We start from the raw sequence: 23,695 nt of genomic DNA, 5'->3' as shown, positions 1-23,695 counted from the left end.
AAAGGAACATCTTCACTGAAACAGAACAAATATTTTAAAATATAGAAAACAGCCCTGGCTGGTGTGGCTCAGTGGATTGAGCACGGCGGGCCTGCGAACCAGAGGACTGCAGTTCGATTCCCAGTCAGGGCACAGGCCTGGGTTGCAGGCCAGGTCCCAGCAGGGGACACACATTGTGAGGCAACCACACATTGATATTTCTCTCCCTCACTCCTTCCCTTCCCCTCTAAAGATAAATAAATAAAATCTTAAAAAAACCCAAAACAAACAAAAAATATAGAAAACATACAATAATAAAACATATTTATGTGCATGTTAGCAGACGGTTCCTTGTTGCTCCTGTGCCGTTCTAGATTCCCAGCAGAAGTACATAAACATTTCTAGTTTTATAAATTCTTGCTAACACTCGGCTTTGTCCACTTTTCTCATTCTTGCCAGGCTGATGGGTGGAAAATGATATCTCATAGTTGTTTTAACTTGCATTTCTATGATTACTAGTGAGTTGAAACATATAGTCACATAATTATGGGGCATATGAGTTTCTGAGAATTGTCTATTTATATCTTTTATCCCTGCCCATTTTTCTACTGGATTTTCTTCTTTTTTTTTTTTTTTCTTCTTGGCTTGTTGGAGTGCCTTGTAGAATCTAGGTATTGGCACATTGTTGGTTTTATTTTCTATTGTTTATTTTTTTTAAATAAATTACTTCATTTTATTGGGGTCTTTTTAAACTTTTTTATTATTGTTCGAGTACAGTTTTCCAATTGTTGGTTTTAGATGCTATAAGTTTTTCTTAATCTTTCATTTTCTGTTTTCTTTATTTATAGTGTTTTAGAGAATAAAACATTTTAATATATTTGCCCAATAATTTATGACTTTTTTCTAAATGTAAACATTCTTTTCCTAACCCTGGGATATTAAAGTTTATCTGCAATTTAAGCTATTAACTTGGAATGTTACTTTTCATATTTAAGTCTTTAATTCATCCGAAGTTTTCCACTTAGTATGATTTAAAGTTGCATTTTCCTCCAATATTGGAGAAAATGAAAATAAGTCAATTTTCCTAAAATGTATTAAGCTAATTGAGCCTACCCCCCCAGATACGCTGACATAGTTTGCATTTTTGGTTCCATCTCATTTACACAATCGAAAATAAAAGCTGGAAAACATTGTTTTAAGGCACTGGAAGGAGACCAAGGCAGAGTTTGAGGGCCCAAGATCCCAGAGAGATGAGAAATGGACCGAGTGAAGCCTGACCTCTACCACTTTTCCTTGCAAGACATTTGCCCATTTATAAACACAGAGGAAAAAACTAAGGGCTCAGAGTTTTCTAGCCTCACTGTGCAGACACAGCACAAAAACTGGAGTTCAGGGCTACTCAAGGAAGGCAGCTGGCAAAGATCCTAGCGATAGGAGAACAATAGAGAGGTGAGCTGAGTATTGTTGACAGTCACTACCTTTGAGGCATTTGCTGATACCTAAACTGGGTGGGGTGAGAGGCAGAGAAGCCAAGCAGGAAGGGAGCGCTAAAAAGGCAAGAAATGAAGCAGAGATTCTGGCAATCTCCCAGGGCTACGGAGGCAAATTTTAGAGTTCATGGCTCATCGAGGAGGAGAGAGGCCTTGGCAAACACACCGGCTTTTATTTTTTAGTTTTTTAAAATGTTGTTTTTCAATGATCATTTAACACACACCAGGCTTTTAACCGGCACTCCTGAAGGGTTACTCCCTTGGAGTGAGGGCAAAGCAAATAGCTCCCGCCTCAAGCCATCTTAATCCTGTGCTGGATCAAAGTCATTTGCCACCTGCCAAAGGAAAAGTGATTCTTCTCTTAGGGAAGACGTCATCTTTCAGAGTCTCTGTAATTTTTATACACAGTGTTTAGCATTTAATAAAAAATTACCAGACATGCAAGGAGACAACACCAAATGATCAAAAACCCAGACAAAAATCCAAGCCCATATAAGGTTCAGATACTGGGATGATCAAACGTGGACTCCCCAACCCTGTGATAATATGATCATGAACCTGGATTTAAGTGTAGAATGCTACTGGAGAACTAAAGTCTCTTTCAAAAAATCGAATGGAAATTCTAAAACTGAAAACACAATCATTGAAATTCTGAACTCAATAGAGCATATTGGACATAGAAGAAGAAAAAATTAATGAACTGGAGGATAAGTCGGTAGATAAATCTCAGGAAGAAGGTTGGAAAATAGGTTTTTTAAAGAGCATAAATGCAACATGGGGCATGGAGAAAAGGTCTAACATACATGTCACAGAGGCCACAGAAGGGGAGGAGAGAGAGAACAAGTCAGAAATATTTAACAAGAAACTAACAGAAACATTTCCAAGACTGATGAAAGATACCAAGCTAAGTGAATAAAAAAGTTCTGTGAATCCAAAGTAGGATAAACACAGAGAAAAACACTACTGAGCATGCGTATCATGGTCAAATAACATATGTGTAAGAATATACTAATCCTTAAAAGCAGGCAGAGGGGAAAGAAAAGACGAGTTAACTTTAAAGAAGGAGTAATAAGGCTTCTCAACAGAAATGATGGATATGAAAAAAAAGGACTCTCATCTGCCAACGTAGAATTTTATGCCAGCAAGAAAATCCTTCAACATGAAACAAACCAATATTAAGACTGTTGGCCACTGGAAGCCCCACACGACCAAAGAATTCTCTGGAGGCATGAAAATTCAGCCTGGAATGGAGAACAACACAGAAGGTGGACACGTGAGTAGGAAGGGGGTAAACAAAGTTAACTTATTCTCAGGACACTGCATTTTCCCGGATGTTGTAAAAGTACTAACTTACAGTGAACTTTCAGATTTACCAAGGATACACGCTATAATGTGATGGGTACCTACTTAGAGGATAATAATTAAAAAATGGCTACTAACAAGCTAATAGAGAAGAAAATGAAGTAATAAAAATAGTTGATTAATCCGAAAGAAGGTAGAGGGGAAAAAAACATAGAAGAGATGAAATGAACTGAAAAAAGAGATAAATTTAAAGTCATTTAGCAATAATTGTACTAAATGCAAGCATTTAATATACATTTATATTACACTACAATAATTACAAAAATGGAAACATGACAAATTATAAGACAAAGTTTACAAGACTAGGTTTTAAAAAATGGACTATGTGATTATTATAAGACTCTTGTAAGTATAAAGATACACAGAGATTCAAAGCAAAATATTGGAAAAATCCATATGATGCAAATACTAATTAAAAGAAAGCAGAAATCATTTCAAATTGACTTGCACATAAACACCATTATAGAGATTGAGAGGAATATACAGTAATGATAAGAGAATCAATCCACCAATATATAACAATATAACAACTAAAAGGTTTATCCTTAAAAAAAGAAAAGGTTTGTCCTTCCTCAAATTAATTTGCATGGTAATTAACTCCAAGGGAAATAAAGCCATTTTCCTGAGTCTGGATCTTTGGTAGGCAATGTAAGATCTAACATTCAAACGTACCTATCACAACATGATCCTTCAGAGGCAAATGAGTAACTATCACTAACAAAGCCGAAGCAATAGAAATATTCTGCTCACAGACCTGGCTGGTGTGACTCAGTGGACTGAGCACCAACCCGTGCATCAAAGGGTTGCCAGTTCAATTCCAGTCAGAGAACATGACTGGGTTGCTGGTCAGGTCCCCAGTAGGGGGTGCAAGAGAGGCAAATGCACACTGATGTTTCTCTCCCTCTCTTTGTTCCTCCTTTTCCCCTTTCTAAAGATAAATATTTTTTAAATGAAATGTTCTGCTCACAAAATAAGCAGGACCTTAATTTAAGCGCCTGACAATTGTTCTTTCCTACTATAGCTTAGGAGGCACTGCTATCTCATAGAAGCAAACCTCTCACCCAAAGTACAGCGATGTGAACAGAGTGAGAACCATGAAGTCTGATCACAGCTCTCATTTCCCAGGCACCTATTACTTGCCAGCCAATGCTCCTGATTACTTGTACATTACCTCCTTTAATTCTCTCGGCCACCCTGGGAGATATAATTATCCGCCCTCTATGTCCCAACAGGCTGACTGAACACAGGTATAGGTCTGAGCAAAGCGTCAGTACCAAGGAAATGTGAGTCATTCCTGTCCCGTGAACTGATCCTGTTCTGCCACGGAGATCTGAAAAGACGCTTTTCAAATTTCAGCACAGGATGAGTTTTACGTTTGTCTTCCACGGGTCATATTATTTTATTATTGAATTACATGGGACAGTGGCGGAGGGAGGCTCATCTCTCCGAGGCCTCTCAAGGCCTTAATCTGGCCCTGATGGTACTGCTTAGTTTACAGATAAGAGAAATAAAAATAACTAACACTTGAGAACCACTTACTCTGGAGCCAAGAGCTCTTTGCATATATATGCCCATTTAATCCTATGAAGCCAACGAGGGGACTGAGGTTCAGAGAGTGACTGGTGGTCAGGGCTGGAACCAGGATTCACAACCAGGCGCTCTGGCTCTGGGGCCTGTGATCTTAACCACGGCTTGTCAGTAAAACTGGTTAGTATTGAATCCAGTGGGTCCACTAAGCCGTCCAATCAGAGCACCCCCCCACCCTAGCCTCCCTGCTCTGTCATCTGCTGCAGGGGCTCAGATGTTACCAACTCTATGACCTTGGGCAAGTCATTTTGCTTCTCTGAGCCTCAGACATGAGGATGGAGAAAACACCTGTGCCCTTCCTGGCAGGGAAGTCAGAGAAGGCACAGGTGAGTGTGCACTCCACAAAAGGGTAGCCACCGCTGACATTGTTCCTGCAGACGAAAGCCTGGCACACTTACTCGAGACAGACACCGGGAACTGCCATGATCACCCGACAGCCACTGGCTCCTACTGGGGCCTGAGGGACAGGGTCGAGCTCTCATGCAGTTTAGGGGGAGGCTTCCTGCCCGTCTCCCCCTTCTCCCCTCCACACAATTGCCTGAAATAGGAGACCGGCTTATCCTCTTTGTGGGAGAGGGAGGAGAGAAATCAGACAGTCTAACAGAATCTGGGGGGAAGACAAAGACTTAGCTTCTCTTTCATGAAGGCAGAGAAAGGGAGCAAAGGCATGGGATTCATTTACAAAAGAAAGTTTCTTCCCCTGAGCTGCACCGCTGCAAAACCCCATACGCCTGCTGCTTCAGAACCCGGCCCCGAGGAGCAAAAAGAGAGAGGCATTCGCAAGCCCCGCCCCCTGGCCTTTTCCTTGGCCGGCTGCTGCCAGCGGCTTGCACCATTTGTTACCCTTGTCACCACCCCTGTCCCCGGGGACTGAGAAGCACTGGGGGAGTGTGAGGCTGCTGGAGGAGCCTGAGAGATGACAGCTGGAAGGTGGGGGGTGGGGGGCGACTTCAAAGGCTGGGAGGGATCAAAAGCAGATGGAGGCTCCCAGGCGGGTGGGCGGCTCACCTTTCCACACCCGCCTGAGCGCTCTGGCTACCTTGGCTGAGAACAGTGGCCCTGCCTGCTGGATGGAGAGGACAGATGGCCAGTCGGCCAAAGGAACTAGAGAGAGGACCAACTCCTACCATCTTTCAGGGGCTTAGAAACCTGGACATTTCTGGCTGCCTCCACCACCCCCGTTTGATTTCAACTCTAAATACATCTGCTGAGTGCAAACTGGCTGCCCCCTATCTCAGGGGGGAGAGGTGCTCACACCAAAAGCCCGGGATCGTCCCCCTCCTCCCTCTTCTTTAACCTTCAGACCCAATCCATCACCGGGTGTCATCAAGCTTGCCTCCTTAACATCCATGGAACCCACCAGCTGCTCTCCCCCTCCACAGCCATTGCTCAGGGCCACGCCACTGCCCTCTGTGCCCCGGACAACCACCGTGACCTCTGCGCCCATCTCTCTGGGGCCCCGGTGGCCTCCCTGTGTTTTTTTCTCCCTGCTGTGGCCTAAGGGACTTCTGACAACATAAATGAACCTGCCCCCTCTCCTCGTCACTACTTATAACCTCCAATTGCTTTCTGTTGTCCTTAGGACTAAGCCAAGACTTCTAACACAGCCTCGATCTGGCTTTCCTTCCCTCAATGTCTCAGTGCAGCACACTGGGCTTTGCACACGCTGTTTCCTCTGCCTGGAACACCATTCCCTCCTGCCCTTTGGGGGTCTCAGCTCTAGCATGATTTCCCCGGGCCCTCTCTGAATAAGGCCCACCCCCCTACAGCAGCTTCCATGGGCCCATCTCCCACCTTTTCACAAGGCAGCGGCTATAACCATTTTTACAGGTGTCTAAGTTACTAATTTCCATCTATCTTTCCAACCAGACTGTAAGCCACCTGATGAAAGGAACTGTCTATTTTGTCTGCCATTACATTCCCCAAATCTCCTGCAGGGTCCCGTGAGGGCTGTTTAATAAATATGTCTGGTATAATGGATGAATGTGGTATATGAATAAATGTACTCATTCAACCAGTATTTACCAAGTGCCTGCCATATATGTGCTGGGCACTGCCATCGTCACCACACCAGATGGCACACTCATTGACATTCCTGCCTGGCCCCTCTAGGCACGAGCTTGAGACCCCCTGGTTTACTCTTCCCAGCATTAGCACCGTATGAGGGCGTGGCCAGAAGTACCTGGATGTCCCCGGGCCATCCCAGAAGGGAGAAGTTGTCCAAAAGCTCCTGCCCAGAGGACACACAGTGCTTGCTAATTGTGATGATTATGCCATTAAGCTCTGCCTGGTTGTCATGTCCTGCTCCCCACCACCCCAGGTTTACTTTTTCCAGCTTTACTGAAGCATAATTGACATACTATATAAGTTTAAGGTGCACAATGAGATGATTCCATACACATATATATCGCAGAATGATCTCAGAGGTCAAGCTAAGAAAGCAGGAGGAGAAAGTGAAAGCGTCCAGAGCCACAGCATGGAGAAGTCACTGCCTAAGAAGGAGCATGGCAGGAGCAGGGGGCTCCTGGGATTTGGCCTGGCGGGTCTGGTGGCAACAGCATCCTTTCTTTGGAGAAACCACAGCTCCCTGACTCTCAGTACATGTGGCTTGGGTGGGGCTGACCCTGAGCCTGGCAATTAGCATCTCCCATCCCTTGGTCTACAGTGATTGGCTCAGGGGTGGTGGTCATGAGCTAATGGGGGCCAATGAGAGGCCCAGGATAAACTGGAGAAGAGATATTCTCTCCCACTGGATTCAATCTTGGAAGGTATCTATTGGGAGCTGCTGGCAAAGCAGTCTTAAAAGACTGTGACCCCCATTCTGAGAACACGTGCATTGCCTCTTGGGACTTCATTGTGAGAATTAAGAGTAGGAAATTCGGAGGCTGCTATCACTGTGATCAGCCCGAATATCCACAGAGGGGACCCCACATGCTACAATGGTACAGTCAGAAGCCTTTTTTCCTGTCCACATCTCCACACCCCCCCCTCCCCGCTCCATCTCCCTTACAACAGGGAAGGTGTCACCTGATAGGAGATGTGGGGGCAGGGCTGGGATACACAGGGAACCGTCTCCCCAGACGAACAAGGTCCTTTCAGCTTCTTCTCTGAAGGCTATGACTATGAAGAAGGCAGATGAAGTAGGGACACAGCTGATGCTAAACTCACTCACTGATTCATTCACTGAGCCAGGCTGCCAATCATTCAGGATCACCGATTCTATTCCCATTACACACCGAAAAGGAAAGTCTGCTTTTTTGACTACTTTATTTCCCCCTTTTTTTTTTTGAAGGCCAGGGATTGTTCCAGGCTCTGGGGATACAGTGTTGAATCCACAGACAAGTTCTCTGCTCTGCTGAAGCTGACATTCTAGAGAGGGATTTGCTCTCCAGCCTTAGGGGGCATTCATCGGCGGGTGACCCCAGGGAGCCAGGGCAGAGGCAGTGGAGTCGCAAAGACGTGTGTCTCCTCCAGCTGAGAAAATAACGGTCACCTTTCCTTTCTTAAGATAAAAACTGAACCACCCAGGTCTTATCTCAAAACGTTCATAAATAAATATAAACTTTTCTGATAAAATTAAAGTTGTCTCTGGCCATAATACCCCACCAGCTGTATCCACAATCACTAACAGGACGAATAGCTCTGAAGACATTCCTCTGGCCACCATCACACACAAATGCCGATTCATACCCTTCTGTACATACCCACCCGAATAATAAAATCTCCATGTTCTTTCCATGTCATGCCGCAGACAGGCAACTCACTCTTTTTCACTGCTGTATAGTATTCCCAGGCAGATCTACACCACGGGTCCTTTCAGCCAGTCCTCGGGTCTCTCGAGCTTTAGACTTATTATAACTAATGCCACACGGCCTGGGACAGGCCCACTAGGGTGCACATGCACACAGCACTCTAGGATTGATGCCCCAAAGTAAAACGCCTGGGTATAGCATTTGAAATTGTAAAGGGCATTGTCAGAGTGGCTGGTCCCTTTTCTATCCCCAGCGGCCATGTCCCACTCTCCCCCTTGCATTGTTTCTATTCTTGATTGGAAAGCTTGTATTCAGAATTCTCTTAGGAAGACACAGCCATGATTTTCATCTGCCCTCACAGCAGGCCAGTCCTCAGCACCACTGCTCAGCCTTATGTTCTGGGGAGTCCCGCCAGAATGGAGAACCAGACTGGGACTAGAATCATAGCCCCAGACTAAGATCTCCCACTTGGGCTTGACAAAGTCTCATCATGTGACCTTGGCCTGGAACAACACTGGTGGAGGGGAGAGTTTCATTATGCGTCCCTCATTCCCGATAGTTTAGAAAACAAGGGCCCTTTGTTTTTGGCTAATCCAGTTTCACTGTCCATGGGATTAAAAAAAAAAAGAGCACTTTTATTTTCACTTCATTAAAGATTCACAGGAAGTTGTAAAAAAGAGTACAGAGAGGTCCTGGGTACCCTTACTTCCACTTCCCCTACGGCAATCACATAGCACAATGTCCAAGCCAGGAAATCAACATTGGTGCCAAGTGCATCTCAGTGTAGCTCGGTGTCATTTTATCACACGTGCAGGTTTGTGTACCTACCACTGCAATCAAGTCTGAGAACCATTCCATGGCCACAAAGGTCCGTCCCTTCATGGGCACACCCAGCCTCGCCTCGTCCTCCCCACCCCCAATACCCCTAACCCTTGGCTGCTCTGGTCTTTGGCTCTGCGATGGCATTTTGAGAACATCACAAAAATGGAATTGTACAGTATGAGACCTCTTGAGATTGGCTTTTTAAAAAAAAACACGACTAAGTTCATATGCTTGCGTTTTACAATGCATTTTTCTAATACTCACTAGGCCCACAAGAGGCAACCTTCAAAAAAGTCCCTGATGTGTGGTGACCGAGCAGGAAGGGACCACACACATTCTGCTGATTTCAGATTGGGCTCCACAAGGCCCCCGAGCGGAATGCAGGACTTTATAGAGCACGTCTCATGCGGAGCCATAAAAAAAGAAAAAGAAAAAGAAAAAAGCCCACAACTACGACCCCTGCTCTAAGGAAAGGCCTGTCCCTGCCAGTGATGGCTGGAGAATGTCAAGTGCTGGGGGCCCCGGGGAGCCCAAGGAACACCCCCCTCCCAAGAGAGAGGCAGGTAAACAGCAGGCTGGAGGCTGCCTTCCCTTCGGTTGCAAAGGCATTGTGCTTTGACTTGACTTACAGTCCCTACCTTCAGTAGAAACCACCCAGGCATCGCTGCCCATTGCTGTTCCTCTCCTTGCTCACCCAACCACAGCCGACCGCAATGACCTGGCCCCACTTGAAACCATCTTAGACCAGGGAGAGACTCATTCCGAGATTACAGAGCAGGGCATTTTGAGTAAAGGGGAAGGGGTGGGAGAAAACTACGGGTGACGGGGTAAGAGAAACTGAATACTCAAAACTGAACAGTAGAGCTTCTTCCCTTGACCCAAATCCTCACGTGTGTCCCCGGGGAGCAATGACCATCACGAAACTGAAAATGACAATAGTCCACGTGCAGGAGACGCTGTCTAGGAGCCGGGCCCTGTTTGAAATGCTATTCAGGTTTGAGCTCATTTAACCTTCCCAATAGCCCCTGTGAGAGTGGCAGAACTCTGGCCCCATTTTACAGATGAGGAAAGTGAGGGCTGGAAGGCTGGCACGTGCCTGAAATCCACTCCAAGTAGCGGAGGTGGACTTTGTAAAGCCGGGACACTTGACTCTGAACGTTCTCCTCTCCTGCCATCTGCCACCCACAGCAGTAAAGGTCTTAAAATTAATCTTCCCCGATGACTGATCTCCTCTGATTACATTGTTACCCTGAAGTTAAAAGGCCCAGGCAGTGATTCATGAGTTTTTAAATGTTTTTCTTCTTGTTTTGAGGTTGCCTCAATTTTATGCAATTTCATAGAGTGAGGTTTTTCTCTCTCTCTCTTTGGTAAGATGCTTCGTGGAGAGCTAGAACTTTTTTTTTTTAATGAAAAATCTCCCACATGTGCAAAAGCAGACAGAATAGCATAATGACTCACCAAACACCTATCACTCGGATTTAACCATTTTTAAGATTTTACCCTATGAGTCTCTTCTAAGCTGTTTGGTTTGTTTATTTTTCTCCTTGGTGAAGTTTTAAGAACAAACTCAGACTTAAAGTCTCTTCTTTCTGCCACACTGCATTAAAAATATGGACGCCTTCTGGTATCACATCTAACCAAGTTCACATTGATTCCTACGCCATCAGGAACACTGTCCCTAATCAACCCCCACATCCACCCCCAACTGTCTGCACACGGCCTTGGAAGGGTGGCTTGTAAGATTCGGGATCTAAACAGAGTCCACATGTTACGTTTGCTTCCTCACGTTTATTTAATCCAGAACAGCCCCCCCTTTTTTCATGCAGACTATCGACGTGTTGAAGATACAAGGTTAGTTGTCTTGAAGAATATCTCATGTCCTGGATTTTTCTATTTGCATCCTCACGGTGGTGTTCATTTATTCCCCACTTATTTACTTGCAAATTAAATTAGGTTCAGGTTCATTGAAGGGGGGGGCCGTGATGCTGCAAAGTCCTTCCCATTGCAACAGGAGGGGCAGTGTCCCGGTGACCCCCCCCCCCATCTACCGACTACACTCTCCTTCCCCCGTTTTGAAATTCCCATAAACCTCTGATCTAACGGCTTCATCACTCCTGGGACGAATCAGTTATTTCATTAGGGGTTTATAAATTTTAAAAGCGTTTAAAGGAGAGAAGAATATTACAAGAACATTATGTGTATTCTTGCAGATTGCTGTCACAAATCTTTCTTCACTGCACTCCCCCAACCAGCCTGCGAGGTGGGTGGAGCCAGCAGGACCTGGAAGAGTGGGGTGACACGCGGGCTCCCTCGGATGCCCAGGTGCCTGGGCCACATCCCAGCCTGCCACTTGCTAGTGCTACAAAATCTTGCTTGACTTCCCTGCCTCAGTTTTCTCGTGTTTCCAATGGGGATAAACATGGTACCCGCCTTGCAGGGCCACTGTGGGGCTGAAATGACTCACCACTGGCCTGGTCCCTAGAACGGATCAGGATCTGAGTAAACTCTCTTCTGTGCCCCAACGCGGGAGAGGCCACCGTGCTAAATAAATGTCCTCAGGTCCCACCACTAACGACAGGCAGAGCTGAAAGGAAACCTCGTTTCGCTGCATTACATCCTGCCAACGGGATGTTTTCCCACATTTTGAAAATAAGTGCAAATAATTAGGAGAAACACCTTTTGGCCACAACGCCTTACTTCTAAATGGCTTAATCGAGCACCTAACCCAAGGCTGCACACACGCGGCCCTGAGGACCGCCCCCGCCCCCCCACCGCTCCCCTCTCCTCAGGGACACCGCCCTTTTGCAAGTGCAGTTCCTTCTGCCCCAATTCCTCTTCCTCAGACCCTCCCCGATTTGCTCTCACTCCATGTAGGTATTTTTTCAAACGTCACCTCCTCAGGAGTGCCTTCCCTGATCACAGTATCGAACCCATTCCCCCACCTCTCCAACCTCCCCAAACTCCCCCGCAGCCTCCCATCCCTGATCCCACTGTATTTGTCTCTACGAGGCTGATCACTACCTGGAAGGATGCTGCCTGCTCACTGTCTGGGGTGGCGGTGGGGCTTTGCATTCTTGGCGTCTGGCGTGGTAACTGAAGTCGATGCTAAACCATCAGCTGACAGGTAGCAGTTAAATGAACACTGAGGAAAAGCCTATAGTTTCACACAGCCTTACATACAGAATTGCGCATGCGCCATTTATCAACAGCCCTGTCCATATTTAATTCTTATTTATCTATCTATTTATTTCTTTAACCCTTACCCGAGGACATGTTTATTAATTTTTAGAGAGAGAGGGAGGGAAAGAGGGTGAAACATCGATCAGTTGCCTCCCATATGCACCCCGATTGGGGATTGAACCCACAACTCAGGCATGCACCCTGACCGGGGACCAAACCTGCAATGTATATGGGATGATGCTCCAACTAACTGAGCTGCCTGGCTAGGGCAATATTTAATTCTTTTTTTACAAAAGAAAAAGAACTACATGCCCATGGTAAAGGAGTTGAACAGAGGTCCCCCTAGCACAACCCGAAGTACATCGCGGCGGAGTTTGTTAGGTGGTCTCCGGTATGCCCCCTCGTCTCCCCTTCTTCTACCATGAAGAAATTCCTGATTCCTAGCAGGGCATGCAGCTGCGAAGAATGAATTTCCCGGCTTCCCTTGCTGTTAGGTTGTGGCCATGAGACTCAATTACGATCAGGATGCAATCAAAAGTGACGCATCCCACGTGCAGACCAGGTCTTTAGGGGAGGGGAGCAAACGCCCCACTCTTACTTGCGAGAATGACGAGAGAGCCGTCATGGACCCTGGAGGAAAAAGCAGTGTTTTGAGGACATGTGACAAGACGGAAGCAGTCTGGGGCACAGGTGACTTCGGAGAGCGAGCCGCTGTGAAGGCTCAGACTCCCACACCAGAGAGAAACACTCTTCTCCGCCATTCACGGCACTGAGTTCAGCTCTCTGTCACACAGAGTCACATCTCTGTCTGTATCTACTCATCTGTCAGCTGACAGACTGTCTTCAGGGCACTACGTGTGTGTGTGCTTGTTTGTGTAGCAACTGGACGTTACAAGGAACTCTGAACACGCACAAAAATACCCAGACTCACCAACGAACCTCCCTATGCTCGTCCCTCAGCCCCAGCGGCCACTGTGAACTCACGGCCAGTCCTAGCCTGTCCACACCACCAACTCCTCCCCTTAGGGGATGGGAAGCAAGTCCCAGCCAGCACGTGCTTTCATCTCCAAATGTTTCAGCGTGAATCTCTAAAAACAAATCAAACGACAAACTAAAGATTTCTTTTGAAATACAGCCCTAATGCCATCATCATGCCTACAAAATTTCCTTAATAATACCCAAAAAGATAGTACTCTATTTAAGCAAAAACTATGTTGTATATTTTTTATTCCCACTTAAAAATACACTGTGGGCAACTTTCAACATCAGTGCACCTAAAGACACCTAATTGTTTTTCGTAGCTGCAGAGAACGGCATTGAAATGACGCACCGGGGTTTATCCAGCCATTTTCCAACTGTGGACATCCGGGTTATTTACGGGTTTTCTTTTGTTTGGGTTTTGCTATTTTAATCAGTGATGCAATGAACCTCTCCCTATCTCCCATCTCACTCTTGACATTTTGGGCTGGGCAGTTCTGCGCTGTGAAGGGCCAGCCCCTGGATGCTTGGCAACATCTCTGGCTGCCTTCTCGCCTGGTGAAAGTAGAACCATTCTCCCCCATGTGTAACAACCCCAAATGTCCCCAGACATTGCCAGATGTCCCCCATGGTTAGAGCCACCCCAGTCCAGAAGCTCTCCTCTAAAGACATCCACGTAGGCGAGTAGAGCACTCTAACTCCTGCATGAGAGGCTGGCGGAGAGATGGAAACAGGAGTTTTCAAAAAGGCAGCCACTTGAGAGAAGTATCAGTTCACACCCGCTCTGGGTTTTAGTAAATTCTTTAGCGGTGCTTCAATCGCACTTTCCACGAAAACCTGAGAATTGATTCTTCACGAAGAACTGCAGTTAAGGATCTGCAAATTTATCATGTCAGCTAACGAGCCCATTGAGTTGATCTTTTTCTTACCACCGTGCCTTGGACAGGTATTTATCTGATAGAAGAACAAAAGACGTGCTTGATAAAATTGGCCCCGAGGTGGTAACAATGTCCTGACTTAATGGTCTGACACACTCCTATTGTAGGGTCAGGGAACATGTAGGACCCTCCGCATTCCCCTCCCCCCTACATTCAATGACACATTGTATTATAATTGTGCTTGTATGCAAAAGGAGGAGGGGCTTCCAATTCTAAGTGAAACCTAAACTCAACAGCCTTAAGCACACCCCTCTGCTAAGATCTGTCCTTTGCAGGGTTTAAAATCCAGCCAGAACCTGCTGGAGAAAATTAAACAAACCCCCAAAGGGTGCATCGTGGGGCTGAAACAGGCCAAGGGGATTTCTAACCAGGCGTGAGGCTCCAGTTGGTTGGCTCATGGGGAGATGCTTCAGCTGACTGATGGACCTTGGGATCTGCCATTCTGGGTCGTAAAAGCAGAGTTACAGTAGAAACAAGTGAAAAACAAAAAAAAAAGGGTAAAGACAAATATAAAGGAAGATGAGAAAAATGAGAGAACCCTTAAGGGAGATCTACAAATATAGTTTTATAGACAGTCACAAGGTTAAAGTCCCATATTCAGTCCACAAACACTACAGAGCACCCACTATGCTCCAGGCACCCATCTGGTCCCTGGGGGGTCCAGGTGGGGGTGGGCAAGGCAGAGGGCACTGTGGGCTCCCAGGACCAGCACCCTGGCAGGTTGCACCGCGGATCACGGAGTTCGTGCTTGCTGGTGAAGTCTGGCTACCGGTTCCGTTAGCTGAGAGATGGACAAGACAGGGGGACACCTGGGCTAAACCTTCACATCGAGACAGGCCTCCATGTGCGCCAGCCATTACCTGAGGTGCTTTTCATGTATTGGCTCACCGAATCCTCAACCCAGAGGCAAATAACACGGTTTCCCCCTTTTACAAAAGGGGAAACTGAGGGCCACAAAGACACCAAGCAAGGCAGGTGGCCAGCACCGAAACACCTCTCAGAGCAGAGGTTCCCAGTGGGGCGTGACTTCGTCCTCCTGGGGTCACTTGGCAATATCTGGAGACACTTTTGGTTGTCACGACTGGGAGAGGGTGAGACAGTGTGGATCGACCCGGACACCATCATGGTGAGTGAAACAAGCCAGCCCGGGAAAGACAGGCGCCATGTGATTTCACTCCTGTGTGGAGTCTAGCGGACAAAATAGACTAACAAACAAAACAGAAACAGACTCATAGATGCAGAGAACAGACTGACAGCTGTCTGAGGGGAGGTGGGGCTTGGGGCACCGGGTGAAAAAGGAAAGGGATTAAGAAAAAAAACTTGTAGCCCTGGCTGGCGTAGCTCAGTGAATTGAGCTCGGGCCTGTGAACATTCGATGATCGCGGTTCGATTCCCAGTCAGGGCACATGCCTGGGTTGCAGGCCAGTTCCTTGCAGGCTAACTACCAGCAGGGGATGCACAAAAGGCAACCATACATTGATGTTTCTCTCCCTCTCTCCTTCCCCTCTAAAGATAAATAAATAAATAAATAAACTTAAAAAAAAACTTGTAGACACAGAGAGAGGGAAAGGAGGGTGTGGGGGAGGTGGGAGAGGGTGAAGGAAGAAGACTTGACTTCGGGGGGTAAACACACAATACAACACAGAGACGATGTATAATAGAATTGCACACTTGAAATCTACATCATTGTATTAGCCAATGTCCTCCCAATAAATTCAATACAAATCTAAAAATAAATAAATGAAGGGGGTGGTTGAATAATAAAAAAGTAAGACTGTTCCCACTGCATCCCTAGCGTGTAGCGCAATGCCTGGCAGAGAGAGAGTATGTGCTAACTAAATATTTGTTGAATAAATGCAGGTATGCATGCCTTCATGAACAAATGGATGAAATGTAAGAGTCTGTAAGAGCTTACTTAGCTGTATCCCGGGCGTCAAGGGCAGTTTGCTGGCACATCGCGTTTTAAAGTCCTGCAAACACTCAGCAGGTGCTACAGTCCCTTCACTTGCCTAGACCTGGCCAATAGAGACGGCAGCTTTCTCTTCAGACACAATCCCGCGACCACAGCCGGTCCTCTCACTTCCTTAGCTGACTGAACACCCCAAGAGAGAAGATGAGGCATGCAAAAAATGTCCAAGAGAGGCAGCCAGAGTGTGCCGCAAAAGTCAACAGATGGGAGCTTGGGAATCTGTCAACCTTGACCGGACAAACACGTTCTCGAAAGGGCCACTCGTTCTCGCAGGGAACAGCAGGGCCCCCGGGAGCCAGGAGGGCTGGGCTGTGCCAACCCGGGAAGTCAAGAGGCCAAGAACAAGTGTCTGGGAGGCCGAGCAAGCCTGAGCCTGAACCAGCCAGGTGGGGTCACCTGTCTCCATCCTGTGCCAAGGGAAACAGCTCCCTGAGACACGACGAGGAACAGGCACACTGGGTCAGACTCCGGGGCTATGCAGCAGGCGTCCAGGCCCGGGCCCTGGAGTGGCCCCGAGGGGCGGCTGGAGGCTGTCCCTCCCAAGGCTGCGGGCGGACCCGGGCTCTGGGGCCTCACCAGGCCTGAAAGATTTGCAGGGCCAAAAAAGAAACCACACGTGGTGCCTTGGCCCCTTTTAAATGGGGCTTTAGCTGCTTAGGAGTGAGTTGGCTGTGAGCCCGAACCCCAGTCCTGGCGCTCGTATTACTGTTTGACCTTTAACAAGACTAATATCTCACACTTAGAAAGGGTTCACAACTGAGGCCAGGCTCAGTGCCAAGTACTTGACCTACAGTACCTAATGGTGAGCGTTAATACTCACAACACAGGTCAGCAACCCAGAGAGCAGGTGGCAGAGGCGGGATTCGAACCCAGGCAGTTCCAGCTCTGTTCACCAGTCACCCTGGTTGGAGAACTGTAGTAGCACCAAGAGCTACCATTTATTCAACATTTACTAAGCTCCAGTCACTCACTGCCCTGAGTGTGTTATTACTCACCGAATGTACTGCTCATTGAATCCTCACGACAGCCCTTGGCTATTACTCCATAAATTCAAACTCAGGGAAAATAGCTCCCGTGTAACCAAACAGATGCTGCGGGGTACAGACGCTGGAGCCGCACTGCCTGGCTGGCGTCCCAGCTCGGCAACGTGATGGTGGCTGTGACCTCAGCCTCTCTGGGCCACAGTTTCCTCATCTGTACAGCGGGAATAGTAACAGCAGGTACCAGTGGGGCTGCTGCGAGAGTATTAAATGAATTAATACTGGAAAGCACTTAGCAGAGTGTCTGGCAAAGAGAAAGTGCTCGAAAAAGAGTCCAATACCTGTCGTGCCTGCAATACCTGGGCCACAGGAGAAGGGACAAGTCTGGCTTTCCAGGGAGGGGTGCGAGGCAGAACCCGACTCTCAGCCTCAGCCCTACAACCTCCCCTCCCCCCATGAACTCCACCAGCACTCCTTGGGGCTGCATCCGTCCCTTCAACGCTGCCTGCAGGCCCTCTTCACGGTGGCTGCTACTTGGCCCCTCCTCACTCCTCACTCCTCCCTCCTCACCCCTGGGGTGCTTCCCAGCCCCACACGCCTGGAGTGAGGTTTTAAAACATCAATCTGACCTTGTCATGCCCCCTGTGAAAACCTCTTTAATGACTCCCCATTGCTCTTGGGCTCAGTTCCAAACTTTCACAGGGGTGAAAAACAGTGGCTTTCAAAGACCTTTGAGACTCACAGTGAGAAACACATTTTGTAATGCAGTGCAGTGTACACCTTTATAACCCTCCGAATGAGAGTTTCAGGAAACCACATTGAACTCACGTGCAACGCACATGAGCACTTTCTACGCGGTTCCCTCTGAATTTTCCCGGAGCGCTGGCTGTGGCCCACCAAATTCATTTCGGGACCCAGGGCTGCGTTTCAACTGGCACTCTGAATGACATTGGGTTAAGGACGCTCATACCCAGGCCCCGGCAGCTCTTCGGCCTCATCTGTCCTCACTGCCTCCTGGCTGCCCAAGTTCGGGTCATTCTGAAAGCCCAGCATCAGATTCCCTCTCGCCACGGGGCCTTTGCACATGCTGTTCCCCCCGGAAGCACCCCCCCCCCTTCTCGTCTACGCAGCCTAGCCACAGGCTGCCTACTCTGAAGTGCCGTTGGCGCACGTAGTGAATGTTGCCTCACTGTCCCCTGTGACCACATGGCATCATCCTGGGATGTTTTTTCGTGTTTTTTATTTTTGAGTTGCTGTTGTTGTTGNCTGTAGCCCACCAAATTCATTTCGGGACCCAGGGCTGCGTTTCAACCGGCACTCTGAATGACATTGGGTTAAGGACGCTCATACCCAGGCCCCGGCAGCTCTTCGGCCTCACCTGTCCTCACTGCCTCCTGGCTGCCCAAGTTCGGGTCATTCTGAAACCCCAGCATCAGATTCCCTCTCGCCACGGGGCCTTTGCACATGCTGTTCCCCCCCGGAAGCACCCCCCCCTTCTCGTCTACGCAGCCTAGCCACAGGCCGCCTACTCCAAAGTGCCGTTGGCGCACGTAGTGAATGTTGCCTCCCTGTCCCCTGTGACCACATGGCATCATCCTGGGATGTTTTTTCGTGTTTTTTATTTTTGAGTTGCTGTTGTTGTTGTCTTTTAAACTGATGCCCAGTCCCCACTACGGATCAGTTGATTCAGACATTCCGGAGGGTGAGGTGTGAACATCAGCTTTTAAAAAATGCCCAGCGAGCATGCAGAGCCCCCGCTCCCCACCATGACCAGGAAGTCACCCCGTTTCTTTTCCTCCAGGGGACTTACGACAATCTAAAGTAGCTTATGAATTTGTTGACACGTTTGCTTGTCTGGGATTAAATAAACCAAGAGGAAGGAGTCTTCGATTTCCTCACATCCCTGTCCTTTCTCCCCAGGGCTGAGGAAGGTGCCCGCATGTGAGATACTGGGTGGGTCTTGAGCCACATGTCTGAGAAACAAGGTGGAATGCAGAGGTCAGCTTTTGGAGGGCACCTCCCACAATGCTGGCTTTCTTTCCAGTGGCTGCAAAAAACGCTCACTCGTCTAAACCTATAAAACACCCCCTAACCCAGCTAGCTGTGGGGGCCCTGTGGCTCCGATGGCAGAATGGTGACTAGGGACAGCCCACAGCAGGGACGGTGAACATTTCCTGTACGGGGCCCACGGTAGTTCTGTAAACACTTTAGGCTTTGTGGGTGATGCTGTCTCTATTACAATAGCTCGACTCTGCCGCTGGAGTTCTAAAGCAGCTCCATAGAAATGAATGGGCAGTGCTGTGTCTCAATAAAACTTTATTTACAAAAATAAGTATTCAGCCCTTGAGACATGGTTTTCCCGTCCCTGCACCAGAGGGTAGGGCTGAAGAGCAGGACTCATGGAGCCCAACCGTGTGACCGTGGACCAGTCATTTCACCTCTCTGTGCCTGTACCTACTGGGAAGCATAAAGACACTGAGTTCACGGGGCAGTTGGGGGAGGATTAAATAAATGAATGCACAGAAAGCACCCCAGATAGCACCTGACATTCAGCGAACACATCAGTAAATCTTAGCTGCCTTCACTATTACTCTCTGGAAGCAGAGCGCCCTTCGATGGACCCCGGCTGCTCCTCTAACCAGGCGTGTTCCTTGGGCAAAGTGTCTCTCTCCGCCTCCATCTCTGCAGCTGCAAAACCAGACAATAATCGTATCCGCCTTCCAGGTTGCTATGGGATGAAATGAGTGAATATAGGCCAAGTGCACAGTAAGTGCTCAACAGCCAAAGTCAACAGCCCTGTATTATTCCCCAGAACAATACCAACAGAAAAGCCAAGCAAATCAAAACAAAACTTGGGTGCGCTGCAGCCCCTGCCCTGGGTTCAGGCACCTGACCTGGCCTGGTTCTGGGAGGTGTGGCTGGGGGTGTGGGGCCCTTTTTAAAGCTGTTTTCTTGCGACTCTTTCCACACAACCCCTTCTTGACATTTTGGAAGGCAAACAAAGACAAGGGGCCGGCATTTCCGACCTGCCTGGGCACTGTCCCTCTGCGTCAGGGTCCCCGCTGACCCCGATGGGACCGGACTCTCGGAGGCTTTCAGAGACAGAGGAGGTGCCCCGGATGGTGGCTGGGGTCAGGTTCCATAAATGGGCGGTGGGGGAGGGAGAGGGTAAGAGAGAGCCATCCTTCTCTGACACTTTTCGATGCCACAGAAGGAGCCGTGGAAAGGAGCGGTGTGTGTGCATGCATGCATGTGTGTGTGTGTGTGTGTGTGTGTGTGTGTGTGTTGGGGGTACAAGCTCAGAGAGGCCGGAGAAAGGAGAGGGCACTGAGGGGTAAAGGGGTATAATGAAGTCCCACAGAGGGGCAGTGCCTCACTCTGATCAGCTGAAACAGTGATGGGGGTGATTTTGACCCCAGGGGACACTGGGCAGTATCTGGAAGTTTTTGGTTGTCACAACTGGGGGCAATTACCTGATGGCTGGACTTGCCTGTGGAGTGCTAGGGGCAGAGCTACACACACAAGGAACCCGGGTCCTGGCGGACCACGCACAGCACAGCGGTCAGCCAGGAGCACCGTTACTGGTCTTTACGTGGGAAGAAATCAGCTGTGACCGTGTGCAGCTCTGAGACTAGAGGTTGTATCTGTTACCGTAACCAGCACTCTCATACAATACAGCCATGGAAAATAGTAAGTAGGAGTTGCACCAGTGGTCTTGGAGGCAACTGCATGGATACCACTGAGGGGAAAAAGAAGATGCTAAGCACGTGCGATATCCTATTAAAAAAAACAATCAATGACTCCTTCTTCTCTCCATACCCCCCTCAAGAAAAACAAACCAAAACTCAATTAAAACCACACCTAAATTAATCTGTTTAGGAGCAAATTAGTAGGGGGGAAAATGTGGAAGACTAACAGGGTTGGGAGTTGGTAAACTGTGGCCTGAGAAAGACATCCAGTCCACTTACCTGGGGTGTAAATAAAGTTTTATTGAAACACAGCCATGCTCTTTGGTTTACATATTTCTATAGCGGCTTTCACGCTGATGATACAGGTGGGTGTTGCCATGGAGACTGCACAGCCTGCAAAGCCATAAACCTTTACTGCCTGGTCCTTCACAGAAAAAGTTTGCTGACCTCAGTACTGGCTGACCAACCCAGGAAAGTGAGGATGGGGCTACATCTACAAAGTAATAAAGCAAAATCACTCTCAATGTGCTGACATGCAATGTCCACAACATGGAAGTGGAAAGTCGTAAGTTACGGGGTCCACAGTCTGATCCTATTTTTGGAAAAAGGAAATGATACAAATTTGTAGGATGGCTTGTGCACCTGCTCTGAGAGAGTCTGCCTCCAACGATCACGTGAGTCCTGATGAAGAGGAACTCAAGGACCGCCCACTTTTACTCTGTATACTTTGGTGTCACCACAATATCGAGATGAGCACATTCGATAAAAAAGAAAAGCAATAAAGGAACAAATAGTCACAAGAAACTTGAACTCAAAGGAATGTAAATGTTGCTGGTGACACCGTTTGCTGAGTGTGGTTCTTAAACCTCTTTTAGATTCTCTAACTGCCAGGCTGGGGCCCGGCCGGCACATAGTAGGTGCTCATTAAGTGTACGAGGACTGAATGAACAAGCATTGGAAGAGAACAATACAGCAAAATCATGAGAAAAAAAGAGAAAGAAAAGGAAAAGCAAAAGTCCTCCCTTTGCTCACCCACAAGCACCAGGACATCGACCCAGGCTGAGAAAATGCCCCAGCGTGTGTTGAACTTGTAGTCTGACCTTCAGAATAAACCAAGTCACTGTTGTTGCTCCTTCCTCACCCGAAAATCCAAGCAAATGAACAAAACACCGAGAAGGAGTCCTTTGCCAAAGACGTTCGGCTGATAGACAGGCCTCTCCTTGCCATCACGCACGCCTCGTAGTGAGAACTGGGCATCATCAGAGCCCCCTGCCCTTGGGGTCCAGTTCAGGCTGGACGGGAACTGTCCCAGGCTGAGAATGAGGGCGTGAGGAGGATGAGGCGGCTCTGGGAGTTTCCTGGTGTTTGGGGACCGACACCAGGGCGCACACCAGCTCAGAGGAAGGAGCGTCTGTTTGCGTTGTTGCTCGTTGAACACAGGTCACTCATCAGCACGGTACTTCTGGAGCGAGCAGCCCAAATATCGCATGGACATGTTCCCGAACAGGGAGCTAGCTGCCCAGGGCCTGTTTGCTGTGCAAACCCTTGGTTCATAAACCGCAAGTCAAAAGGAGGTAAAATTTAGAGACAAACACAGCTGTGTGGGTGTTAGTGTTGCTCCTTCAGTGTGAGCTCCTGCATGTACTGATCTTATTTTTTGGAATTGTTCTCCTTCCTCCCTCCCTCCTTCCTGCTCCTTTCCTCCCTCCACAAATATTTACTGACCTTTTACCATGTGCCAAGCATTGTTCTGGATTTGGGGGATGGAACAATAAACAAAACAAACCCCCAGCCCTCCTGGAGTTCACCTTCCAGTGGGGGAGACAGACAGTAAACTGGGAGATATATAAGTATTCTAGGCAGGATGACCAGGGAAGACTTGTTGGAGGAGGTGACCTTTGCACAGACACTTGAGGAGACAGGGAAGAACCACCAGGCAGGGCTGCATGCGCAAAGGCCCTGGGGCGGATATGAGCCAGGTGTGCGGAAAGAACTGAAAGAATAATACAACAATTGGAATGTGATGACGAGAACAAAAGGGATAGAAGAACACGTCCGAGAAGTACCCAGAGGCCATACTGCGCAGGCTGCTATAGGCGTGGCAAGGCTCAGAGTACTGGACGTTCACTGGGAGGTTCTGAACAAGGGTGCCATGAGGGTTCCCAATAAGAGGCTCCTAGTTTACTTACACCATCCATGCCTATTAAAGGAAACTCGGAAATCACAGGAAAGAAAAGGGAAGAAAAAACGCCACCCCATGATCTTAGCAGCTATACCAGTAGTTCTCGACCGGGGTGATTTTACCCCATAAGGGTTACTTGGCAATGTCTGGAGACATTTGGGGTTGTTACACCAGGGGAGGGCGGGGTGAGCTCCATGCTACTTGTATCTAGTGGACAGACGCCAGGGATGCCCGAAACATCCTGTGATGAACAGGACAGGCCCCACAACAAAGTATCCGTGTCAGCGTTGCTGCGGTTGAGAAGCTCCGCTCCGGGCCAATGTTCTGAAACCCACCCCCTACTCCTAACCTCACTAGTTCCTTTGTACATTTATTTTTAATGTAGATTAGCTCTCACTGAATTTTCTGTTACTGCGGCCCTGTCCACAGAACATGGACTTTTACAGACACTACCTAGGATGGTATCATGTTCCTTAGAGTGAGGTGTCATAACTGGGGTGACATATCGTGGTCGCTACTGACACAGCTGCTGGGCCCCTCCTACCAGCTGGGTTAACCGGGCGAGTGACTGAGCCCTGTGACCTCCGTTTCCCCAGGTGTATGTAACCTGGGATGAACAGTGAACCTGCCTTGGAGGGCGGACACGAAGGTTAAATGAATTCATACATGGAAAGCGTCGAACGGTGGCCCACGAAGTACTGGGAAAACACTAGCTCTTATGATATGCACCTAATCTCTTTCTTTTTCTAAGTTTTAATATTAGAAATAATGCTGTTAAACTTTTTAA

At 48.0% G+C, this 23,695-nt stretch overlaps 1 protein-coding gene across 2 annotated transcripts in view; it reads right to left on the bottom strand.

Moving 5' to 3' along the window:
- EYA2 (EYA transcriptional coactivator and phosphatase 2) overlaps positions 1 to 23,695 on the bottom strand; it is a 206,492-nt gene that overhangs the window by 140,051 nt on the left and 42,746 nt on the right. The window contains exon 1 of one of the 2 annotated variants that reach the window (XM_037044207.1): positions 19,580 to 19,614. The exons of the other annotated variant lie outside the window; for it this stretch is intronic. Coding sequence (XP_036900102.1) covers positions 19,580 to 19,599 — 20 coding nt within the window. The 5' untranslated portion in view covers positions 19,600 to 19,614. Of the gene's footprint in view, positions 1 to 19,579; positions 19,615 to 23,695 lie in introns of those variants that run through there. 2 annotated transcript variants of the gene reach the window in all.

The sequence above is a fragment of the Sturnira hondurensis genome, unplaced genomic scaffold, assembly GCF_014824575.4.
Source record: "Sturnira hondurensis isolate 20B ecotype Veracruz unplaced genomic scaffold, ASM1482457v3 Scaffold0004136, whole genome shotgun sequence".
NCBI lineage: Eukaryota > Metazoa > Chordata > Mammalia > Chiroptera > Phyllostomidae > Sturnira > Sturnira hondurensis.
Note: the sequence above shows the minus strand (reverse complement) of the source record. Positions and strands in the feature narration are given on the sequence as shown.